The sequence below is a fragment of the Eptesicus fuscus genome, chromosome 10, assembly GCF_027574615.1.
Source record: "Eptesicus fuscus isolate TK198812 chromosome 10, DD_ASM_mEF_20220401, whole genome shotgun sequence".
NCBI lineage: Eukaryota > Metazoa > Chordata > Mammalia > Chiroptera > Vespertilionidae > Eptesicus > Eptesicus fuscus.
Genome location: NC_072482.1, coordinates 4,503,070 through 4,526,297, shown reverse-complemented (window position 1 = coordinate 4,526,297; position 23,228 = coordinate 4,503,070). Strand labels below are relative to the sequence as shown.

General features: G+C 60.2%; 1 protein-coding gene across 2 annotated transcripts in view; it reads left to right on the top strand.

Annotated features, from left to right (window-relative positions):
* Positions 1–2,483: 2,483 nt before the first annotated feature.
* Positions 2,484–23,228, top strand: part of GRM4 (glutamate metabotropic receptor 4) — a 95,781-nt gene continuing 75,036 nt past the window's right edge. For both annotated transcript variants that reach the window (XM_054722175.1, XM_054722174.1), the window contains exon 1: positions 2,484–3,002. In XM_054722175.1, coding sequence (XP_054578150.1) covers positions 2,484–3,002 — 519 coding nt within the window. The remainder of the gene's footprint in view (positions 3,003–23,228) is intronic.

Here is a 23,228-nt window from a genome sequence, read left to right as displayed (position 1 = left end):
CCCATAGGGAGGTGAGCATCGCCTGAGGAAATGTAAGCAAAGCACTTGGGACCGTGCCTGGCACGTAGCAGTAAGTTGTCATTTGCTGTCATTTCTCCTTGGGGCACTGCTGGCATTTGGACAAGACAGTGTTTCAGTGCAGGCTGTCCCCACGGCATCTCTGACCACTGCCTGGATGGATGCAGGCTAGTAGGTGACTCCCTCCCATCATTGTGACAATTGAAAATGCCCCTGCATTTTCCTCCAACCCACCCATTTTACAGATTTTGAAACTGAGGACTCTCCAGGGGACATGCCTGGCCCCCTGCATCTGTCTAAGCCTTCTCCGGTTTCTCTTTCTGAATTGCCTAGTATTGGCATCGGCAACTAGGTCCCCACATCCTCTCAGTCCCCACAGCCACCTGGGAACGAGCTCTGATGAGCTCACACGGAGGTGTGAGTGGTGATGACAGCTCCATTCAGCTGTAGCCACCCCCTCTCCTGTATTTTAACAGCTCTTACGCCTCCCCAAAGCACAGGCCCAGCCCTAGGTCACAGGGTCCTGGCTTCAGGGGGGAGGGCGGTATTAGGGAGCTTTCCTGCGGGTGCCCACAGGGCTCTGTGTGACTGGTGCTGGCTTTGAGTCCTGGACCCACCCTGACTTGCTGTGTGCCTTTGGGATGCCGCTGGGCTACGGGTTCACCTGCAGAACGGGGCTAAGGAGAATGGACCGGGTGTCCTTGGCCTCTGAGGAGCTAATGGGGAGGGAGCACTTTGATGAGGGGGTGGGATGGGAGTGCCCGGAGGCGCTTGCCAGAGAGGCCCAGGAGCCGAGGCTGGACTCCCAGGTCTGTACCCTCTCCTATCCTCCCCTGTCCAAGAACTGGAGCAGTCTGGGCCTCTGTGGGGGGCTTACAGGTGGGGGGTGGGTGGCTCTGAGACCACCTTCTCCTCGGAAACCTAATCCAAACGCAAGCCCTTCTTCCAAATGGCTGGGGAAACCGAGGCACACACCGGGCAGGTGGCTTCCTGGTCTTCATTTGACAAACTCATGAGGAAGGGGCCTGGGGTTGGCATTCCAGCCCAGCCCTGACTCAGCTCCCAGCATTCTCCCTGTGGCCTCCTAAATTGAGGGGAGGGAGGTTGCTGGCTTTGAGCAGGGAGGTTGGGGGAGGGAAGGAACCTCAGGGGAAATTAGCCCAAATTAGCAGAGAGATGAGGAAGAGCTGGTGTTCTCTCCTCTACCCTTGCAGATAAATATTTAATCACAACAACAATAATAATGACGACGATCCTAATAGTGTGCAGTAGCTCAGGCCGTAACCGGAGCCCCACTCTCAGAGGAAGGAAGTAGGGGAGAGAGAAGGAGCAATGGAGAGATTGAGAGATAAAGATGGGCAGAGAGAAGGAGGAGGAGGGAGGCCGCTGGGAGGGAGAGGGAGGCTGGCTTCTCACTCAGGAGGCCCAGGGTTTGCTCTCTGCCTGGGGTCGCTGGGCAGCTGGGGTGGAAACAGGAAACAGGAGGGTCCACCCCTGAGTCAGGAGGAGAATCCTGACCCCCGACAGCCCCAGCTTCTCCGAAGCCCTCAGAGGAGCAGCTCCCAGCCGATTCCTTCTCCTGGGGACCCTGTTGGCCTTCCTTGTCTGTGGCCCCAGAGCTGGGAGCTGGGAGCTGGGAGGCTGGGTGCTAGGCGATGTTCTGCTGGTCGCTACCTGTGTGACTTGGGCAAAATGCTCTCCTGCTCTGGGCCTCAGTCTCCTCATCTCTAAAATGGGCTGTGCCCAGTGGGACTGGTTTCTTGCTTCTCTGACGTGTGGAGAGTGTTGAGGAAGGCCCTTGTCCTCCTGAGCCAGTCCAGGCTGTCCCTGGGGCGCGTGCTCACTGGTGCCCAGGCTCCCGATGGCAGTGGGTACAGGCCTCAAGAAATGTTCAAACATGACCCAGTTTCTGCCTTAAGCTCTCCCATTTGACTCAAGTTGAGCAGCAGCCAGGAGGAAACCGAGATGAGATTTGGAGTCTTTGGCGATAACTCCCAGCGTCTCTTCACAGGCTCCTGATGAGAGATCAGAACAGCTGATGTCTTCTTTGGGCTTCTATTTGATTCTCTCTTTCTCTCTCCCTTCTAAGGTTGGTAGGAGGAGAGCATTGGAGCCGTTTTCTCTTTGATGCCAAGATACGCCAAGCTAGGAGCACGCTCCTCTGTTCAGTCATCCACCAAGAACAGGCCTGCAGGACGTGGGGACCGAGGCCAGAGCTCTGCTGCCCCGTGGCCATTCCCTGTCGTCTGTGGGCATGGCCTGTGGGGGCAACTGAGCATTGCCTGAACGGCAAGGAGCACCGGCATGGCTTACCCCGTTGGCAGCCCTCAGCCGCCCCGCTGCTGAAGCCACCCCGGAGGGACTTGTGGGGGCTGCTCTGCTCATGCGCACCCAGGCTGGGGGGCCAGGGGCCTGCCAGGGCTAGGAGTGGGGCTGCCGTCCATGGGTCTCTAGAGATTCCCAAGATGCCTGGGAAGAGCGGCTGGGGCTGGTGGTGGGCCCGGCTGCCCTTCTGCCTGCTCCTCAGCCTCTATGGCCCCTGGGTGCCTTCCTGCCTGGGGAAGCCCAAGGGCCACCCTCACATGAATTCCATCCGCATAGATGGGGACATCACCCTGGGGGGCCTGTTTCCGGTGCACGGCCGGGGCGCGGAGGGCAAGGCCTGCGGGGAACTTAAGAAGGAAAAGGGCATCCACCGGCTGGAGGCCATGCTCTTCGCTCTGGATCGTATCAACAACGACCCGGACCTGCTGCCCAACATCACGCTGGGCGCCCGCATTCTGGACACCTGCTCGAGGGACACCCACGCCCTGGAGCAGTCGCTGACCTTCGTGCAGGCGCTCATCGAGAAGGACGGGACGGAGGTCCGCTGTGGCAGCGGCGGCCCTCCCATCATCACCAAACCTGAGCGTGTGGTGGGTGTCATTGGTGCTTCAGGCAGCTCAGTCTCCATCATGGTGGCCAACATCCTTCGTCTGTTCAAGGTCAGTGGCTGCCGGTTCACGCCAGAGGTTTCCTCCACAGACGTGGTGCCAGGCCTGGCCAGCTCCTTTCTCCTCTTCCCTTCCTGACTCCAGAGGGAAGAGTTTTTTCCTTGGAGTCGTATCTGAACACTTGGGGCCTGTCCCATGCAGAGAGTAGGCCCAGCAGAGCCAAGGTGTGGGGGGCGGGACCCAGCCTGGTGGTGCTGACCGTGGTGCTGAAACAGCACCAGCCGCTGGCAGCTCCTCGATCAATTCCCCTCTGCGGGGAATTCCTAACTAAGAAGGGAAAAGGAAGTGCCCCTGAGCAGCGGAAGGGAGGAGGAGATTTGCAGACCGATATAGAAAAAGACAGACAGACAGAAAGGTAGACAGATGGAAACAGGACTGTTTCCAGAGAGGAAAGGAAGACTTGTTTTGACATTGTTTTCACATAATTGCAATTCCCAAGAAAGATGTGTTTTTCTTCTGGGTCACTGCGTGAGCCCTGCGTGGCCCTCCCACTCCACCCCAAGATTGTGGTTCGAAAATGTGTGCTGATTGGGCGTGGGGCCCCTGAGCCACAGAGCATGGGGATGAGGATGGAAAAAGGCCTGGAGCAGCAGGCGGTCCCTGTTCTGGTGCCCTTGGCCCTGAACCAAGCCTCCCTCCCTCATTTCCTTCCTCTGCCCTTCCTCCTTGCACACCTTTCTCCCTTTCCTTCTGGAATCCCTCCCTGCCAACTCCCTTCCTCTCTTCCTGGGGCAGGAGCTGCTGATTTGCAATTCAATTGGAGCCAAGTGCTTCGCTAAGCTGGTAAAGCAACTGAAAGCTACTGGGTAGAGAGAAAAACATTACAAGCATTTTACCCATAATTATGTGCCTGCTCCTCTCTCAGAGCCTCCTTGTTTGCTCTGTGTTTGTGTGTGTGTACATGTGCGTGCGTGCGTGCATGCGTGAGTGTGTGTGTGAGAGAGAGAGAGGAGAGAGAGAGAGAGAGAGAGAGAGAGAGAGAGAGGGGAGGGGAGGGTGAGGAGGAAGGGATGCAGAGAGGAAGCCACTGGGTCCCTCCTTCACTCTGGTGTCAGATTCTCAGCCTCTGGATGGGTTTGGCCCCTTTCTCTCCTCAGTCTCCAGAGTTAGGGATTGGATTGAGAGAGGCTGTTGGCCCCAAGCAGGGTGGGGAGCGCTGAGCGTAGAGCCCTCTCTCCTGTGCCCTTTCTGGAACCCATTTGCCCAATCCCAGCATGCATCAGTCCTTTGTGTTGTGGGGGTTGGGTCGAAGTGGGGATGAATGGTGCCCGAAGATCCCTGTGCTGGGGCGGGGGGCTGGGGCGGGTGGGAAAGAAAGGAGGCTAGAGTAGCCCTGTCACCGCATGGGTAGGGTCGGAACTTTGTGTGGGCTGGCGTGGGCCCCTGTGCCATGTGGTTCTTGGCTTTGCACCTTCTTGGTTTCACTCGGTGATCCAGATGAAAACACTATTCTCATCTGAGAACAAGTGGGTGCGTTGTGAAGAATGCGACACGAAGATGAAGGAAGTAGGAGACGTGGAGGAAAGCTGCCCTCGCCCAGGACAGTCTGAGCAGGCCCTGGGAGGTGGCCGCTTGGCCCGTTCCTTGGTGGGGTGGTTTGGGAGTGGTAGTTTGGTCCAGCCCTTCCACCTGCCCGCGTTAGCTGCAAGGCTGGGAGACCCAGAGTGGGTGGGCCAGGGCCTGGCTGTCCCAGCTGGGCCTGGTGATGGCGTGGGCTACCTGAGGGGTCACATCAGCCTGCCTGCTGTGGAGGTGAGACCTGGGTCATCTAGCAGAGGGGTCCGTCCGGGACTGCTTGTCAGCCTGTCTGGGTGGGGCACAGGCCCGGCCTCTGAGAAGGCCGGTGCTTGGGTGGGGCTGCTGCAGCTTCCGTATCTGGGCTTTTTGTTACTCCATTTGCAGAAAGATGGTAAAACAGCCTGTTTGGGCCCTTGGGACTGTGACATTGGCGAGGGTCCCTCCCACCCTCTCCCAGAGGGGAGGCCGCGCCCACATTAGAGGGAGGTGGAAAGGTCAAGGAGTTGAGAGGTGTCACTTGACATGGCAAAGGCTCTAAGAAAGGTCGCTGTCAGCGTTAGACCTTAAAGCGTGTCCTTGGGAACATGGGTATTTTGGGACGAGGGGCCCAGCGTGCCATGCGGGGTGGGCTGTGACTTCTGTGCTAACTGTTCCCAGGATGGGGAAGTGCTAGGTGGAACGATGGGGCCTGGGGCCAGGGTGCTCACCAGCCTTCTCCTCTGCTTATCTGGTCACAGAGCTTGTGGCCTCAGCTTGTGCCTCCTCAGAGGGATGAGTGGGTTGGGTGGGGATCGGAGTCCCCCAGGCTGCGAGGAGGGCACAGGTGAGACAGGAAAGGGAGGGGGCGGGGAGAGAGCCAGAGGGAGACTGATGGCTGTGGTCCGCACTCCCTGGGTCCCTTTTAACAGTGTTAATGTTCCAGGCTGGCGACAGGAAGGCTCCTCAATAATTAAACGGATAGACATGAGAGGCTGGGCGAGAAACTTAAAAGCCATTTACAGAGGAAAAAGACTGAACTTTGGGGAGGGAGGTCAGGAGCAGGAGCCTCAGGCAGGAGAGGATGAGGGAGGGGGCCCCCGGGGAGCGGCCATGGCAGGTATCTATTTCGAAGAGCACCACAGCGGGTCCCAGCCCAGCTCCCGCTCCCACCACGGCCATTACGGGGCCTGCTGGGAACTTGTCCAAAGGCTGCGATTACGGCTCTTCCTCCTCCAGGAGGTGGATTTCCTGTGCACGGCTCGAAGCAGAGCTCTGGCTTTGGGGGCTCCAAGGGTGGTTTCCTGCCTAGAGAAAGCTAATGGGGTGCAGTCAGGGTGTGAACAAAACTCAGAACTGGCAGAGCTGGAAGGGGCCTACGCCCCATCCTGCAGATGTGGAACAGCCCTGCTTAGGTGCAGGCAAGGCTGGAAGTCAGGTCCCAGCTCCCAGGCCTGACTCCTTCCAGACTGCCTCCCTGAATAAGCCGGGCTGGAAGTGGGACTCAATCCCAGGCCTTCTTTGGGGATCAGAAGCCCTGACTTTGGGAAGTCATGGATCTGACAGCTTACCTCCCTTACCTCCCTGCTCCCACCCCCTCCCTCATTCTCATTTTGGCCCTGTTCTCCTAGGAGCGGGAATGTGATGGATGTGAAGAATTCCTTTTGGAGGCGATCCTAAGCCTAAGATGTGGCCTGTACAATGCTGTGTTGTGGGGACAGCCCAGGTTCTGGAGCCAGTGAGGCCTGGGTTTTTATATATATGCTAGAGGCCTGAGGCATGAAATTCGTGCAGGGGGCTCGGCGCCCACCGCCGCGGCTTCGTCTGGAAGGTTGTCCTGAAGAACGTGCGGTCTAATTAGCATATTATGCTTTTATTATTATAGATATATTTTAAAGAGGGTTAGAGAGATAGAAACATCAATGATGAGAGAGAATCACTGATTGGCTGTCTCCTGCACGCCCCCTACTGGAGATCGGGCCCACAACCCGGGCATGTGCCCTTGACCAGAACTGAACCTGGGACTCCTCAGTATGCAGACCGACGTTCTATCCACTGAGCCAAACTGGCTAAGGCGAGGCCTGGGTTTGAATCTCTGTTCTGCCAGAGTTACCTCACCGTATCCACTCACTACATCAGTCATTTACACCATAGTGTGAACGAGCCAATAAGATCTTTTCCTGAGAGCAGACATTGTTGAGGGGAGAAGAACATACACTACGTGCCTTGGAAGGAAGCACTTGTCAAATCCTGGTCCTGTAAGAGCACAGAGGGATCCAGAAATCATTTCGTTGAGTCCTTTATTCATTTTACAGTGAAAAAAACCCCGAAGGCTTGAGGAAGGGGAGATTGCACAGTATGCTGGCTAAGAATTTGGACTCTGGAGCAAGACAGCCTTTGCCACCTTGGCAAATTGTTTAGTCTGTGTGTGCCTCGGTTTCCTCATTTGTAAAATGGGGGTGATAATGGTTTCTTAGACCAGGTGTGGGAATTTAGAGTTCATGTCCACAAAAGGCCTAGTGCAGTGCCTGGCACACAGTCAGCCCACAGGAAATGTCACTGCACAGCTTGTAGCTGGGCCTGAAGTCAGCATGGGAGACTCGTCCGTGCGGAAGAGGCTGGAGCGGGTGGGCAGGGACAGACGGTGACCTTTGAGGCTGATCCTGGAGAGGCCCCACCATCTGCCGGGCCTCTTGTGTCTCCCTGCAGAGTGTTGAGACTGAGCAGCCAACTTAACTTTTGGATAATGAGAGTGTCATCGCTGTCACCACAGTGGGGTGGCGTGGAGTGGAGGGAGGGCATGAAGGGACAGGCAGCAGAGAGGATGGAGGGAACGCCAGCCAGCGGGTGGATGGGCAGGTGCCCCGCTTCCCAGGAGAGGCCTGGCCAGGATGCTGGTGACTGACAGCACTCTGTGCACCGCCCCCCCCCGCCCCCCCAGACCCCGCACCTCAGCCAGCCTGGCCTTGCGAGTCCTCTCGTCCCACCTGGGCCCGTACGTGCTGGGAAGGCTCATGGCTGCTCTGGAGAAAGCTGCCTGCCTGGTGCTTGGCTGGTCTGCTCCTCAGCGCCTAGCCCAGGCTCCTGGGGATACTTTGCGGCTTCGCTAACACCAGCTGTTCTGTTGAGGATGTGGGTTTTGTGTCTTCCAAGTATTTTCACTGCACAACGAAGAGGAACTTTCGAGAGAGCCCAGACTCTCTTCCCCAGCCTGGCCATCTTCCTGGAAGGCAGCTCCACCCTCCCAGCGCGCAGGCCGACACACCTGGCGGCACCTGACCACCCTCTTCCTACGTCCACAGCCTCTCCTTTCGCAGTGTGTCCTGGAGATGAGCTCTCCCCACCTCCCGCCCTGGTCTCGCCCAGGCCACTGCGGAAGCCTCCTCCGGCCTCTCCCTGGGCCTCCAAATGGGGCAGCAGATCTTTGCTCAGCGCCCCGAGGCCCAGGGGATCTTTCTGAAAGCCCCCGCACATCTGCCCCTCCCCCCTAACCTTTTCATTGGCTACCTGGAGACCCTGGCCACACCCTCTGTCTCTTCTGGGTGATGTCACATGTGGTGTGCCGTGTTCTTCCTGTCACTTGGAGACACCATGCTATTCCCGCCAGGGCCTCTGTCCCTGCTGCCCCCTCTTGTCTGGAACGTTCTCTCCCATTCTTTGAGGCTGGATCCTTCTCCCATAACCTTAAGCTTAACTGGACTTGCTTCAGAGACCCTCCACCCTGCTCAGTTTGTGGTCATGCCCGTATTTGTCTTTCTGTTTGCTGTCGGCTTTTCCTCCAGTCTGTCTCAGTCTTTGTATGGCCAGTGAGCTAAGAATGGATCTTTGTGTTTTTAATGATTGAACATAATCAAAATCATCATAAAACGAAACAGGAAAGTTTATGAAATTCAAATTTCATGTATGTATTGCCGCGGCTGCTCTCAAGGCATGACCATTGAGCGGGTGAGACAGGCCATCAGCTGACCCCGCTAGACTCCAGCTGCACCTCTAGGACCCCCCGCCGATGCCAGGCCCAGCGGGGCCCTCAGGAAATCCTGGCCGAATGGACTCATGGGGAATAAGGCATCTGCAGCCCGCACGTCCCTCAAAGCTCTGCAGCAACAGCAGGGTGCCACGGTTGGGTGTGTCCGCTCTGGCTGTGCGGGTGGGCACAGCAGGGCCCACCTTACCACTGGGTCAGACCGGTGCCCACCAGTGCCCTTAGGCTGAGTCCTTGAAACAGGGCTAGGAGTACCATTGTTATCCCCATTTTACACATGGAGAATTAAGGCACAGAGAACTTAAGCAACTTGCCCAAGGTTGCACAGCAGGTAAGTGGTGGAACTGTATACGAATCCAGACTGTTTGGCCCTAAACCTGCCCTTTCACCACTCTGCTCTCCTATCTCTTGGCCATCAGATTGGCTTGGGTTTGAGATCTGGCCTAATACTGTGTGGACTTTCTGAGCCTCAGTTTACTCATCTGTAAAATGGCTCACCTGGTAGAACAGCAATGTGCGCAAAGCCTTGAGTAGGTGCTCGGGGATGCCGGAGTTACCTGAGCGGGTTTGATAGGCCCTAGTGCTGTGACGTGCTGGCACCCAGGGAGTGGGAGAGAGTGGACGGAGGAGGCCGTCAGGCGCTGTTCTCTCAGGATGAGGACCATGTAGCCTCCCTCTAATTTTACGGTGACTCTCTTCCCCCTAAGCCCAGATGTTCCTGTGTGGCAGGGGGTCTGGGAGGGTGACCTCAAGACCCAGGGTCAGGCCAGGCCTGAACCGAGAGGAGAGGGAGCTGGGAGGAGGGAATGTGGCATTGGGGAGCAGCCCTGGGGGTCTGGAGCCGCAGACAGCTCCCTGCCAGGGAAGGGGCCGCTGGGGTAGAAGGGGCATTGCCCCAGTGGCTCTCGAGGCTGGGGCTCACCACAGCCACCTGCGGGTGATGAGACTGGGGCTGGGGCTGTATGTGGACACCTGCTGGGAGGCTCTGCTCCACGGGATGCTCTGAGTTCTCCTCAGTATCCCAGTGTCCCTGTCCTGCCCACTCGGCTTCTCCACGGAGTGCCCCCCACTCGCTGTGCAAGCCTCTCCAGCCCTCTTCCTTTGAGGTTCCCTGGGTGGCGGAACCTCTCCGAATACAGGAGGCGTGGGCGTGGAAGCAGGAGGGGTTCAGCTCTGGCAACAGACTGGCAAACAGGCTCATTGTTGTGGAATGAAAAGAAGGCAGCAGAGGCCTCTGGGGCCATTTCTTACGGATGCCCCGGAGGGAGGGCGGGTGGGCTCCTAGAGACCAGGTTGGAGCAGGCCCCTCGGTGAGGTGTGTGACACTGTGGAGGGGCTGAGTCTGGGGAGGCTCAAGTTCATAATGGCTGGCTTCTGGCTCTCACTCTCCCATCTGGACCTCAGTTTGCCCATCTGTGAAAGTCATCCATCCATCCATCCATCCATCCACCACCCACCAAATCTGAACTGAACATCCCCGAGCTTTCACCACTAGAGCAGTGGTTCTCCGTGTGCCGCACATGGACTCACTGAGAACCCCACCCCAGGAATCCAGGTTTTATTGGTTTGCGATGGGGCCTGGCTCCCAGGCGAGGCGCATGTGCACACCGGGTGGAGAACCACCACTCTGAGCAACTTCCTCAGGCGGGAGACAAAACAGACAGAGGCCTTGCCCTGTGGGGTTCCCTGTGTGAAGGAGAGGCAGGCAGTGAACAGGCCAGGCACACAGATGTACAATGCCGAGGGGAGCAGTTCCTGCAGAACAAAGCAGGAAGCGGCTAGAGAGCCGTGGGGGCCCGGGGGCCTTTAGAGGGGTGGCTAGAGGTGGGGACATTTAGAAGAGGGGACATTTGTTGATCAAACCGAATAGAGGGAAGGGCTTGCCCTATGGATACCTGGAGGAAGAGTGTTCGAGATGGAGCAAGTGCGAAGGCCCTGGGGCGGGGCTATGCCTGGTTGTTGACTTGACCCAGGAGCTCAAGAGGGGGACCCAGAGGCTCTGGGAGCCGGGAGAGGAGGATCAAGGCGGCTCCAAAACCCACATCCTGCTCCTTCTTACTGCACAGGGTGTTGCGGGAGGAGGGTCACCAGGGTTCTGACCTTGGACAAGTCACTGGGCCTGTCAGGGCTTTAGTGTCCTCACCTGTGAGAGGCAGGTGGGCTGGCTGGGCCTTGTGCAGCCACAGAGGTGATGGGGAGGAGATACAGGGGCAGAGCCTGTGTGAGAGGCATGCTCTTCCTCTTCCCTCCCACCCTGTGGCCCCCACCACCCAGGCCCCCCTGAGCCTCTTCCAACTCCTCCCTTCTATAGCAGTCAATACCAGGCATCAGGCCGAGACAATGCCAGTGCCCCTGGGGGCAGGGATGAGGCACCAGCACAGAGCCCCGGGGGCCAGTCACCTTGCCAGGAACGCTGTGGGGCTTGCCCAGTTTGTTTCCCCAGTAGCCTCCCCACCGCAGGGGGACAATAGAGAGCTTGGCCAGGATAATGGCTCCACAGATGTGGCTACTTCCTTTGAGCACTTAACACCCAGACCAACATGTCCATTGTCGTCCCCAATGGCGACAAAGCCTTGAACCGGGTCCTCTGGCCCGCACGTGTCTGCTTTTGCACAGGCATGATCTTCAAGACCTGATCCTTGAGGGATGCCCCCAGAAAAAGTCAGCGATCTGATTCCTTGACGGGCAAGGAGAATAGATAGATTTCCTCTAGGGATTTGATCTTCATGTCCTTGAGCAGGCGGCCCAGCTTGGTGACAGGATCCACTCCTTGTCCTCGGCTTTGCCTCTGTGAGCTCCGCGGCCTCGGCCCCTGTCCCTGCCCCGACCCCCGGCCATGACCCCGGCCCCGGGCCCCGGATGCCGCTGCCAAATCCTCCACGGAAGCTGCCTCGACCTCCTGTTCTGGGGCGCCCGGGGCCTCCGGGCCCTCCCGCAGCACCGGCATCATCCGCCGTTTGGTGTTTCTTCGGAAAAGAAGCTGGAAGGCCTTTTTAAAAAAGAAATACTTTTATTGATTTCAGAGAGGAAGGGAGAGGGAGAGGGATAGGAACAGCCATGATGAGAGAGAATCATTGATCGGCTGCCTCCTGCACGCCCCACACTGGGGACTGAGCCCGCAACCTGGGCGAGTGCCCTGACTGGGAATCAAACCGCGACCTCCTGGTTCATAGGTCGACGCTCAGCCCTGAGCCACACCGTGGGGCTGGAATGCCTTTCTGATGTCTGATGGACAGTCCACTCCTCCTTCCACTCTGATCCAAATCCAAGCCCTTCCTCCCCGAAGGCGGAAGTGATCCTGGGGCATGTGGGGTGCTCGTGGATCTCCCCAAAGTCCGTGACCACGTCGAGGGCAGGATTGGGCTGGACCTCTCCTGTCAGCTCCCGACCACCAGTGCCGGCCCGACAGACAGACAGACAGACAGACAAGTCGGGGAGTGTGAGTGCCTCCCTGCCCAGCCCTGAGCGCACTGTGTTTTTCAGTGTCCTCCAGTTTATTAAACTGGCATTTTTATGGCTCAGACATGTTGGAGATGAAAAGAAGGCCAATTCTACTTTATATTCCAATTGACCTTTATGCTTGCCACTCGCCCCGGGGCCTGGGCTGGGGGAGGCGGGGGGTGCAGGCTCAGGCCTCCATTCTTGGTTCTGGGGCCTCCTCGGAGAGTCGAGTCGTGGCGGGAAGCAGTGTTGTGGGGAGGGGAGCAGGGACACCCCTTGTCTGAAGAACTTCCTCTGAACATCTGTCCCAGCCCCTCCTCATTGTCGGGCTGTGGCTTCCTCATGTCCTCCCACATCTCTCTCCGCCCTGGTCCCTTTCAGACGCTCTCTGGGCCTCTCTGGGTGACGTGGGGCAGCCTCCTCTGGGCCCGGGGTTGAGGCCAGGAGGTAGAAGCAGCTGATGAGCCTGCCTGTCCCTGGCCAGGTGCCCCAGCCTGGCACCCACTCCGGCCATCCGCCTGCCTCACACCTGGTCATGGCCATGGCTGCTCAGTACGGAGCCCTACCCAGTGGACACGCAGCCCGCCCAGGCCCTCCCCTGCCTCAGGCTGACCCCCGCACAGCCCCGGAAACTGACCTGACCACGGCACCTCTTGCTCCTGCTCGGGGCTCTGCCCTGCCTGCCTGCGGGATGACTAGCGCTGGCTCTGCAGACTTCCCAGGCTGTGGGGGACCCGGCCGTCACGGGTGTGAACCTCAGAAAGGGAACGTCCTGGCCCTGCCGCCTCCTGACTGACCCGGGGCAGGTCAGTTTGCAGACCCGTAAAGGGGAGGGTGGCTGTATTACATGGGACAAGAGTAACCAGCACAGGGCCCAGTGCGTAGTAGGTGCTTCAGGAACAGCAGCCGTTGTGAAGTGTGCTCGTGTGAGGAAGGGCTGGACTCTTCTCCCATCCCCTTTGAACTCCTTCCCTCATGGACCGGAGTTAACGGCGAGGGCTCAGTCCGGCCTGGCCTCCCCAGGCCTCAGTTTCTCCCTGGGGTCTGTCAAGAGATGCCCCAGGAGGGCCCAGGGGTGTGGAGCTCTGCCCAGCCCAGCCTTGCCCTGGCCCAGCAGGCACGGTGCGGTGGAACCAGGCCATGGGCGGCTGGAGGCCCTGCCTGCCTTCAGCCTCCCCACGGCCAAGAGGGAGTTTAAACTCTTCCTGGCTGGAATACCCTGAAGGGCGGGAGCCCACTGAGCACCCCACCCCCACCCCCTCGCCCTGGGCAAGAGCAGAGAGGGGCCTAATGGGTCTGTGGTGTGGGCTGGAAAGGGCAGCACTTACCTCATTCTCCACCCCCGGCTGTGGTTAGGGGCCAGGACAGGCAGCATTAACCTCTGGCAGGGCCGCTGGGGAGTCTGGCTCCCCGCCCCCCCTCTGTGCCTAGAGCCGCGGCCTCCTCCTGAGCTCAGCTTCTGGAAGCTGCGAGGGAATCCAGTGTGTGGGACCCCTCCCCCCGCCAGATACTGGGGGTTCTGGCCTGGGGGGTGTATGGGGAGGGGGGTGCACACAGCTTTCCCAAGTGTGCCTTTTATTTGTCTTCAGTGTGGGTCTGATGGGAACGGCTTCTCTCATAGATTTTAGTAACAAACTATTTCAAGCCTATGAAAAATTATCTATAATAATAAAAGCATAATATGCTAATTAGACCGGACGTCCTTCCGGATGACCTTCTGGATGAAGCCAGGGCTTCGAGGGAAGCCTGGGTCCCGGGTGCCTGCCGATGGCCGGAGGGAAGCCGGTGCCGGAAGCCGGGGGAAGGAAGGCCTACTCCTGCACGAATTTCGTGCATCGGGCCTCTAGTAGAGAATAATATAATAAACTGCCCTGTACTGCCACTAGCTTAGTCTAATATTGACATTTGCCCTAATTTTGTGTCAAATTTTGTTTCCATTTTAAGAAAGAAAACATTGCAAATATAGTTGGAGGCCCCTTCAGGCACTGGTCCCACTTCCGTCCCCTCAGGCAGCCACGCCCTGTCCGTGGGCACTTAGGTGTGTGTGTGTGTGTGTGTGTGTGTGTGTGTGTGTGTGTGCGCATCTCCACAGGTAATCCCTGGCCCTGCGTGCTTTAAGCTTGACGAAAACTGGTCATACCGGTTCTCTGCAGCTTGCTCAGTGTCCCTTTGCCTGCAGTTTTTGTTCCTTTTCCTTGCTGTGTCAGCCCTCCTTCCCCCACCCCCCTTACGCTGTCCTTGACCATGCCTCCTTGTTCCTGCTCTTGGGGACTTTCTTGGGGCTCACACCCGGAGGGGACTGCAGAGAGGGATGAGCCTCCAGGACTTTCCCAGGGGCTGCCTCCCCACCTGCTGGCCTCCACACCTGCTGGCCTCCACACCTGCTGGCCTCCCCACCTGCTGGCCTCCCCACCTGCTGGCCTCCACACCTGCTGGCCTCCACACCTGCCTTGCCCGTGGAAGCCGGGCCTGCTAAACCAGGTTGAGGGGAGCCTGCGCCTAGGCCAGTGGTGCTAAGAAGACTCGGGGTGCAGTCGTGTCTTCAAGCCCAGGACCGGCATTTGCAGGTTCCCCGTGTCTCTGCACCCACTCACTGTGGGGTGAATTGCTGGGTCTCTCTGAGCTAGGGTGTCCCCGTCTGGAAAATGGGGATGAGGATAAGGGTGAGGGCGGGGCCGGTGGTGGCTCAGGGCGGCTGCAGCCTGCGGGGCTCTGGCGTCCCCTCCAGGAGGTGTGGCTCGGAAGTCCTGCTCAGATTCAGCAAACCTCTCAGACCCCTGCTGTGTGCGACCCGCTGTGCTCTAGGGACGGAGTACGGGCCAGGCACCCTGGTCGGGCCACGTCAGGACAGTGAGCCGGTGCTCTAATGGGGCGGACAGGAGCCCTGGGAGCGGCCGAGGGCCCTTAGCCGCCTGGGTGGGGGTGCAGGGAAGGCTCCCCGTGGAGGACTCGAGTCACAGCCAGTATGTGGAGGGGCCCGCGGCTGGCAGGGAGGGCACTCTGGCGGAGGGAACGGTGAGTCCAAGGCAGGTGTGAGCCGGCCTCGTGTGCTTTTTGCGGGGCTCAGCTCCGGGGCTGCGGGGCTGCGGGGGCTCAGGGTGAGCGGCAGGAGCTGGGCCTGACACCGGTAGGCTCCCCAGGGACGCTCGGACTGCTTGGCCTGGGTGGCAGCTGGAGGGGTTATGAGACGTGTGAGGAGATGTTAAGTGCCTATAAGTGTGGTGCTTTGATTATTTTAAATTGCTTAAGTGGTTTCTAAGATGTCCTAAGCATCCCAGTGACACAGACACAAAGTCAATTAGGAAAGTACAACAAACCCAGCCAGAGGGAAGGAGCCCTCACCTGCCTCCCCTCCCCCCGTCCACCTGGGCCTGGCGGTCAGCCTGGACCCTCCGCCCAGCGCCCAGCGCGCCCAGAGCCCCCAGCCCCGTGCACGGCTCTCCTGGCCTCGAGTCCTGGCTTCCCTCTAAGACAGCGGTGCCAACCTTCCGGACCTCACGGATCCCAGTGGCCCCTGGACCACCGGTTGGCAACGGCTGCTCCAAAGGTTTCCTTAAGGCATTTCCGCCGGGTGGGGGTGGGGGGCAGAGGGGTGGGGCACCTGAGAGGGTCTCCCTTGGAGATGCCTCTCTCCTGAGTGAGCCTTTTGCCCTGTGGCCCCAGCAGACTGGGAGCCCTAGGCATCGTTTCCTTTTCAATTATAGCGCTCTCATTCCAATGCCCAACATTCCGCTGTTCAAAGGACCCAAAGCACAGGCTTCAGCTGGGCCCTGAAGGAAGCGCTGCTCCCTGTGTGCCCCCTGTGTGCCCCCTGTGTGCCCCCTGTATGCCCCCTGTGTGCCCCTGTGTGCCCTCTGTGTACCCTCTATGTGCCCTCCCTGTGTGCCCTCTGTGTGCCCTCCCTGTGTGCCCTCTGTGTGCCCCCTGTATGCCCTCTGTGTGCCCTGTGTGCCCTGTGTACCCTCTGTGTGCCCCCTGTGTGCCCTCTGTGTGCCCTTTGTGTACCCTCTGTGTGCCCTCCCTGTGTGCCCCCTGTGTGCCCTCCCTGTGTGCCCCCTGTGTGCCCCCTGTGTGCCCCCTGTGTGCCCTCTGTGTGCCCCCTGTGTGCCCCCTGTGTGCCCTCTGTGTGCCCTTTGTGTACCCTCTGTGTACCCTCTGTGTGCCCTCCCTGTGTGCCCTCCCTATGTGCCCCCTGTGTGCCCCCTGTGTGCCCTCCCTGTGTGCCCCCTGTGTGCCCTCTGTGTGCCCTCTGTGTGCCCCCTGTGTGCCCTCCCTGTGTGCCCCCTGTGTGCCCTCTGTGTGCCCCCTGTGTGCCCCCTGTGTGCCCCCTGTGTACCCTCTGTGTACCCTCTGTGTGCCCTCCCTGTGTGCCCCCTGTGTGCCCTCCCTGTGTGCCCCCTGTGTGCCCTTTGTGTACCCTCCCTGTGTACCCTCTGTGTGCCCTCCCTGTGTGCCCTCCCTGTGTATCCTCTGTGTACCCTCCGTGTGCCCTCTGTGTGCCCCCTGTGTGCCCTCTGTGTGCCCTCCCTGTGTGCCCTCTGTGTACCCTCTATGTGCCCTCCCTGTGTGCCCTCTGTGTGCCCTCCCTGTGTGCCCTCCCTGTGTGCCCCCTGTGTGCCCTTTGTGTACCCTCTGTGTACCCTCAGTGTGCCCCCTGTATGCCCTCTGTGTGCCCTCCCTGTGTGCCCCCTGTGTGCCCTCCCTGTGTGCCCTCTGTGTGCCCTCTGTGTGCCCCCTGTGTGCCCTTTGTGTGCCCTCTGTGTGCCCTCCCTGTGTGTCCTCTGTGTACCCTCCGTGTGCCCTCCCTGTGTGCCCTCTGTGTGCCCTCCCTGTGTGTCCTCTGTGTGCCCTCCCTGTGTGCCCCCTGTGTGCCCTCCCTGTGTGCCCTCTGTGTGCCCTCTGTGTGCCCCCTGTGTACCCTCTGTGTGCCCTCTGTGTGCCCTCCCTGTGTGCCCTCTGTGTGCCCTCCCTGTGTGCCCTCTGTGTGCCCCCTGTGTGTCCTCTGTGTGCCCTCCCTGTGTGCCCTCTGTGTACCCTCCCTGTGTGCCCTCTGTGTGCCCCCTGTGTGTCCTCTGTGTACCCTCCATGTGCCCTCCCCGTGTGCCCTCCGTGTGCCCTCTGTGTGCCCCCTGTGTACCCTCTGTGTGCCCTCTGTGTGCCTTCCCTGTGTGCCCTCTGTGTGCCCTCCCTGTGTGCCCTCTGTGTGCCCCCTGTGTGCCCTCTGTGTGCCCTTTGTGTGCCCTCTGTGTGCCCTCTCTGTGCCCTCTGTGTGCCCTCTGTGTGCCCTCCCTGTGTGTCCTCTGTGTGCCCTCTGTGTGCCCTCTGTGTGCCCTCTCTGTGCCCTCTGTGTACCCTCTGTGTGCCCTCCCTGTGTGTCCTCTGTGTGCCCTCTGTGTGCCCTCCTTGTGTGCCCTCTGTGTGCCCCCTGTGTACCCTCTGTGTGCCCTCCCTGTGTGCCCTCTGTGTGCCCTCCCTGTGTGCCCTCTGTGTACCCTCTGTGTGCCCTCTGTGTACCTCCGTGTGCCCTCCCTGTGTGCCCTCTGTGTGCCCCCTGTGTGTTCTCTGTGTACCCTCCGTGTGCCCTCCCTGTGTGCCCTCTGTGTGCCCTTGGTGTACCCTCTGTGTGCCCTCCCTGTGTGCCCTCTGTGTGCCCTCCCTGTGTACCCTCTGTGTGCCCTCTGTGTGCCCTCCCTGTGTACCCTCTGTATGCCCTCCCTGTGTGCCTTCCCTGTGTGCCCTCTGTGTACCCTCTGTGTGCCCTCTCCGTGTACCCTCTGTGTGCCCTCCCTGTGTGCCCTCTGTGTGCCCCCTGTGTGCCCTCCCTGTGTACCCTCTGTGTGCCCTCTGTGTGCCCTCCCTGTGTGCCCTCTGTGTGCCCTCCCTGTGTACCCTCTGTGTGCCCTCCCTGTGTGCCCTCTGTGTGCCCTCCCTGTGTACCCTCTGTGTGCCCTCTGTGTGCCCTCCCTGTGTGCCCTCTGTGTGCCCTCCCTGTGTGCCCTCTGTGTGCCCCCTGTGTGCCCTCTGTGTGCCCTTTGTGTGCCCTCTGTGTGCCCTCTCTGTGCCCTCTGTGTACCCTCTGTGTGCCCTCCCTGTGTGTCCTCTGTGTGCCCTCTGTGTGCCCTCTCTGTGCCCTCTGTGTACCCTCTGTGTGCCCTCCCTGTGTGCCCCCTGTGTGCCCCCTGTATGCCCCTTGTGTGCCCCTGTGTGCCCTCTGTGTACCCTCTGTGTGCCCTCCCTGTGTGCCCTCTGTGTGCCCTCCCTGTGTGCCCTCTGTGTGCCCTCTGTGTACCCTCTGTGTGCCCTCCCTGTGTGCCCTCTGTGTACCCTCTGTGAGCCCTTTGTGTACCCTCTGTGTGCCCTCCCTGTGTGCCCTCTATGTGCCCTCTGTGTGCCCTCCCTGTGTACCCTCTGTGAGTCCTTTGTGTACCCTCTGTGTGCCCTCCCTGTGTGCCCTCTGTGTGCCCTCCCTGTGTGCCCCCTGTGTGCCCTCTGTGTGCCCTTTGTGAGCCCTTTGTGTACCCTCTGTGTGCCCTCCCTGTGTGCCCTCTGTGTGCCCTCCCTGTGTGCCCCCTGTGTGCCCTCCCTGTGTGCCCTCTGTGTACCTTCCCTGTGTGCCCTCTGTGTGCCCTCCCTGTGTGCCCTCCCTGTGTGCCTTCCCTTTGTGCCTCCTGTGTGCCCTCTGTGTACCTTCCCTGTGTGCCCTCCCTGTGTACGCTCTGTGTGCCCTCTGTGTACCCTCCCTGTGTGCCCTCCCTGTGTGCCCCCTGTGTGCCCTCCCTGTGTGCCCTCTGTGTGCCCTCCCTGTGTGCCCTCTATGTGCCCTCTGTGTGCCCTTTGTGTACCCTGTGTGCCCTCCCTGTGTGCCCTCCCTGTGTACCCTCTGTGTGCCCTCCCTTTGTGCCCTCTGTGTGCCCTCTGTGTGTCCTCTGTGTGCCCCTGTGTGACCTCTGTGTGCCCATTGTGTGCCCTTCCTGAGTACCCTCTATGTGCCCTCCCTGTGTGCCCTCTGTGTGCCCTCCCTGTGTGCCCTCCCTGTGTGCCCTCTGTGTACCCTCCCTGTGTGCCCTCCATGTGTACCCCCTGTGTGCCCTGTGTGCCCCCTGTGTGCCCTCCCTGTGTGCCTCCTGTGTGCCCTCTGTGTACCCTCTGTGTGCCCTCCCTGTGTACGCTCTGTGTGCCCTCTGTGTACCCTCCCTGTGTGCCCTCCATGTGTGCCCCCTGTGTGCCATCCCTGTGGGGTAGGTCCCAGCAGAGTGCTGGGCAGAGGGCACGTGTGTTTGTAACCTCTTGCCCTCTTACCAGAGCGGTGAGAGCTGGATGCACAGTGCCCTGTGGTGGGAGGTCCCGTGGCTGATCCTGGAGTGGTCTTCATGCAACCTCGTGCAGGGGATCAGGGAGTGGACTCAGGGCCCCAGCCCTCAGCTTAGAGATGCCCAGGGGTGAGTGCGCCTTCCTCACTGAGGGTCTATGTGGGGTGGGGCAGGAGGCTCCCTGTACCCAGGAGCTGAGGCCACCACCCCACACAAGCCCCCTCCACCCCACATGCCCCCTCCACCCCCACATGCCCCCCAACCCCACACATGCCCCCTCCACCCCACATACCCCCCAACCCCACACAAGCCCCTTCCACCCCACATACCCCCTCCACCCCCACATGCCCCCCAACCCCACACATGCCGCCTCCACCCCACATGCCCCCTCCACCCCACATGCCCCCTCCACCTCACACATGCCCCCTCCACCCCACACATGCCCCCTCCACCCCACATGCCCCTTCTACCCCACGCAAGCCCCCTCCACCCCCACATGCCCCCCAACCCCACACATGCCCCCTCCACCCCACACATGCCCCCTTCACCCCACACATACCCCCTCCACCCAACACATGCCCCTTCCACCCCACACATGCCCCCTCCACCCCACACATGCCCCTTCCACCCCACACATGCCCCTTCCACCCCACACATGCCCTTCAACCCCCCACATGCCGCCTCCACCCCACACATGCCCCCTCCACCCCCACACATGCCCCCTCCACCCCACACATGCCCCCTCCACCCCACACATGCCCCCTCCACCCCACACATGCCCCCTCCACCCCACATGCCCCCTCTACCCCACGCAAGCCCCCTCCACCCCCACATGCCCCCCAACCCCACACATGCCCCCTCCACCCCACACATGCCCCCTCCACCTCACACATGCCCCCTCCACCCCACACATGCCCCCTCCACCCCACACATGCCCCCTCCACCCCACACATGCCCCCTCCACCCCACACATGCCCCTTCCACCCCACACATGCCCCTTCCACCCCACACATGCCCTTCAACCCCCCACATGCCGCCTCCACCCCACACATGCCCCCTCCACCCCCACACATGCCCCCTCCACCCCACACATGCCCCCTCCACCCCTACACATGCCCCCTCCACCCCCCACATGCCCCCTCCACCTCACACATGCCCCCTCCACCCCCACACATGCCCCCTCCACCCCACACATGCCCCCTCCACCCCACACATACCCCCTCCACCCCCACATGCCCCCCAACCCCACACATGCCCCCTCCACCCCCACATGCCCCCAACCCCACACATGCCCCCTCCACCCCACACATGCTCCCTCCACCCCACACACGCCCCCTCCACCCCACACACGCCCCCTCCACCCCACACATGCTCCCTCCACCCCACACATGCCGCCTCCACTCCCCACATGCCCCCTTCACCCCACACATGCCCCCTCCACCCCCACACATGCCCTTCAACCCCACACATGCCCCCTTCACCCCACACATGCCCCCTCCACCCCACACATGCCCCCTCCACCCCACACATGCCCCCTCTACCCCACACATGCCCCCTCCACTCCACACATGCCCCCTCCACCCCACATGCCCCCGGGAAGATGCTGAGAGCTGGGTGGTGGGGCTGTCACTGGCCGGGCTGGACTGGCTGTCTGCCCGCCCCCCCATCATTGTGCTGTGACTAATCCTAGCGAAGTGCTGTCAGGCCATACTCCGCTGTCCTCGGAGCCCACGGCTGCCTCATCCCTTTCACAGATGAGCCTCTGTGAGAGGTGACTCATGGGGTTCTCTCTGCTGGGAGTGCCCGCCCTTTGCCTGGGGACCCGGGCAAAGTCATTTAGTCCGTCTGCTCCTCAGTTTCCCATCTGCAAAATGCGTCCAGACCCAATTTTACTGGACACTTTTTGAGGGTAGCGAGGAAAGAGCTTTCCCACTTCTTCCTGGAGGGCCTTGAAACTCTTCTTTCGGGGGGCTTGAAACTGTGCTTTTTTGTTTTCCACATAAAACATGGTCTTAAGTATCCTACCTGGAGGTGCACCGTGAGGCGAGAGAGCTGAGAGCATGTCCCCTGGAGCATTGCACGTATTTATTTTGTGTAATTCATAAACTTCCTTTGAAAAAGACATGGCTCCTCCCCTTACTGAAACCCTACCCATTCTTCCCTGTCCTTCAAGTCCAGCTTCAAACCTCCTCCTCCTCCTCCTCCTCCTCCTCCTCCTCCTCCTCCTCCTCCTTCTTCTCTTCTCCTCCTCCTCCTCACCCTCCCGCTCCTCTGGGACCCTCCCTGCCAATACCAGCCCTCACCTGCCTCTCACTCCCACTCCTCATGGTCAGTGCTGGCCGCTGAGCTCTCGCCTCTAGTCTCCCCATTCAGAGAGGGAGAAGGAGATAGAGGGAGAGAAAGGGGCGGGGAGAGAGAGAGAGAGACCCTGAGGTTACAGACTATGTTACCCATTTCTTTTGTGGGTCCCCACAGAATCCAGAGGGATGAGTCAAAGTGTTTTTTTAGCAGAGAGGTGTCCATGTGGAAAACATCTCTGTTTTAGGCGCAGAACCCACTGGAAATGAGCCAGCAGTGCCGATGCAGCGTTGGCCATTGCCCTGTTTCGTGAGCGGGTCCGCTCCAGCGTGTGCAGCTGTATGCATTTGACACGTTTGCTGAAGGTCTGTAGGCCCAGTTTTGCTGTTGAATGAGGAAGTGACTTTTCCCTTAGCTTTTGCTTGGTTCCCAGTTCAGTTGAAAATATGTGTATTTTATGTTCAGCTTGGGGTTCAGCATGTGAATGTGGCCCCCAGTTTTCAGGACATTTGGGTGCCTGCTGTGGGCGGCTTCTGAGCACTTCTTACCGAATGGGACAGGGACACGGGGCCTGGCGGGGGCCGGAGACGGGACTCAGGGATCCATCCCAACAGCTCGCAGTTCAGCCTCTCCCATCACTTTGTGGTCATCGCACATGTCAGTCCCACAGCGTGGTCAGAACAGGTGCCCTCGTTCACAGGTGAGGAAACGGAGGCCCAGAGACGTTAATGTGTGGGCGGCCACCTGGCACTTCGTAGAGAGCTGAGCTCAGACCCGGGCTCCCAGACTCCAGCCAGTGCCCAGCCCCTCCCGTGGCCGGACGCCGCGGCCGGGCGGGCCCTTTTAGGCCAGCGGCTCTGCTGCAGGAGCTGGGGGTGGTGTGGAAGGTGGTTTGCAGGCTCCAGGCATGTCGGTCCTCCCTCCGCCCCCCAGAGCAGGGACAGCAGCCTCGGTCCCTGTGAGAGTGGCCTGGCTCCGCCTGTGGCTCCTCGTCTGTGTCATTTACGAAGTTGACATCCCAACATCTACGTGGTTCTAGCCTGGTTCTAGCCGGCGTTTGTCCCCGAGACTGCAATTGGGGGCATCTCCCCAAATCCTCAATGAGCCTTGGAAGCATGGTGTTTAATGGGGTGTGTCCCCGTGGGGGCGCTGTCACCGTGGATGTGCCACGTCTCCCTGGTGGCGGCTCCCTCGGCCCTGTCGCATTTCCAGTGGGCTGTCACCATGGGCGCGTGTGGGAAGCAGCCGGTGGGAGGGCCGTACTTAACTGGGGCGGTGATCCTGAGAGCCGGTGCTCAGGTGAGCTCCCGGTGACAGCGGGTGGGAAGGTGGACGTGGCGGTGGAGTGTGGGAGGCGGAACCAGGTGTCCTCGGTGATGCTGTGGCGCGGGACGCGGGCCCAGGGAGACATGCCGAGCTGGACTGCAGGCATGGGGCTGGGTGTGGCTGCCGGTATTCCTGCTCAGGACGAAAGCCCTGGACCCTGCAGTGTGGCGGCTGAGGGAGGGGGCAGGGGGCCTCACTCATACCATTGCTGAGGGCAGGTGGGCGATGTGGCAGGAGGGGCCCGGGGGAAGGAGGCAGCGGCCCCGGGGCTCTCAGGGTGGTATTACCTTGGCTGCCATCTCGCCCACCTCCAGCCCTTGGCTGCCCATCCGGCCCCTCGCTCCAGCCCCGTCCCTTCCGCTGCAG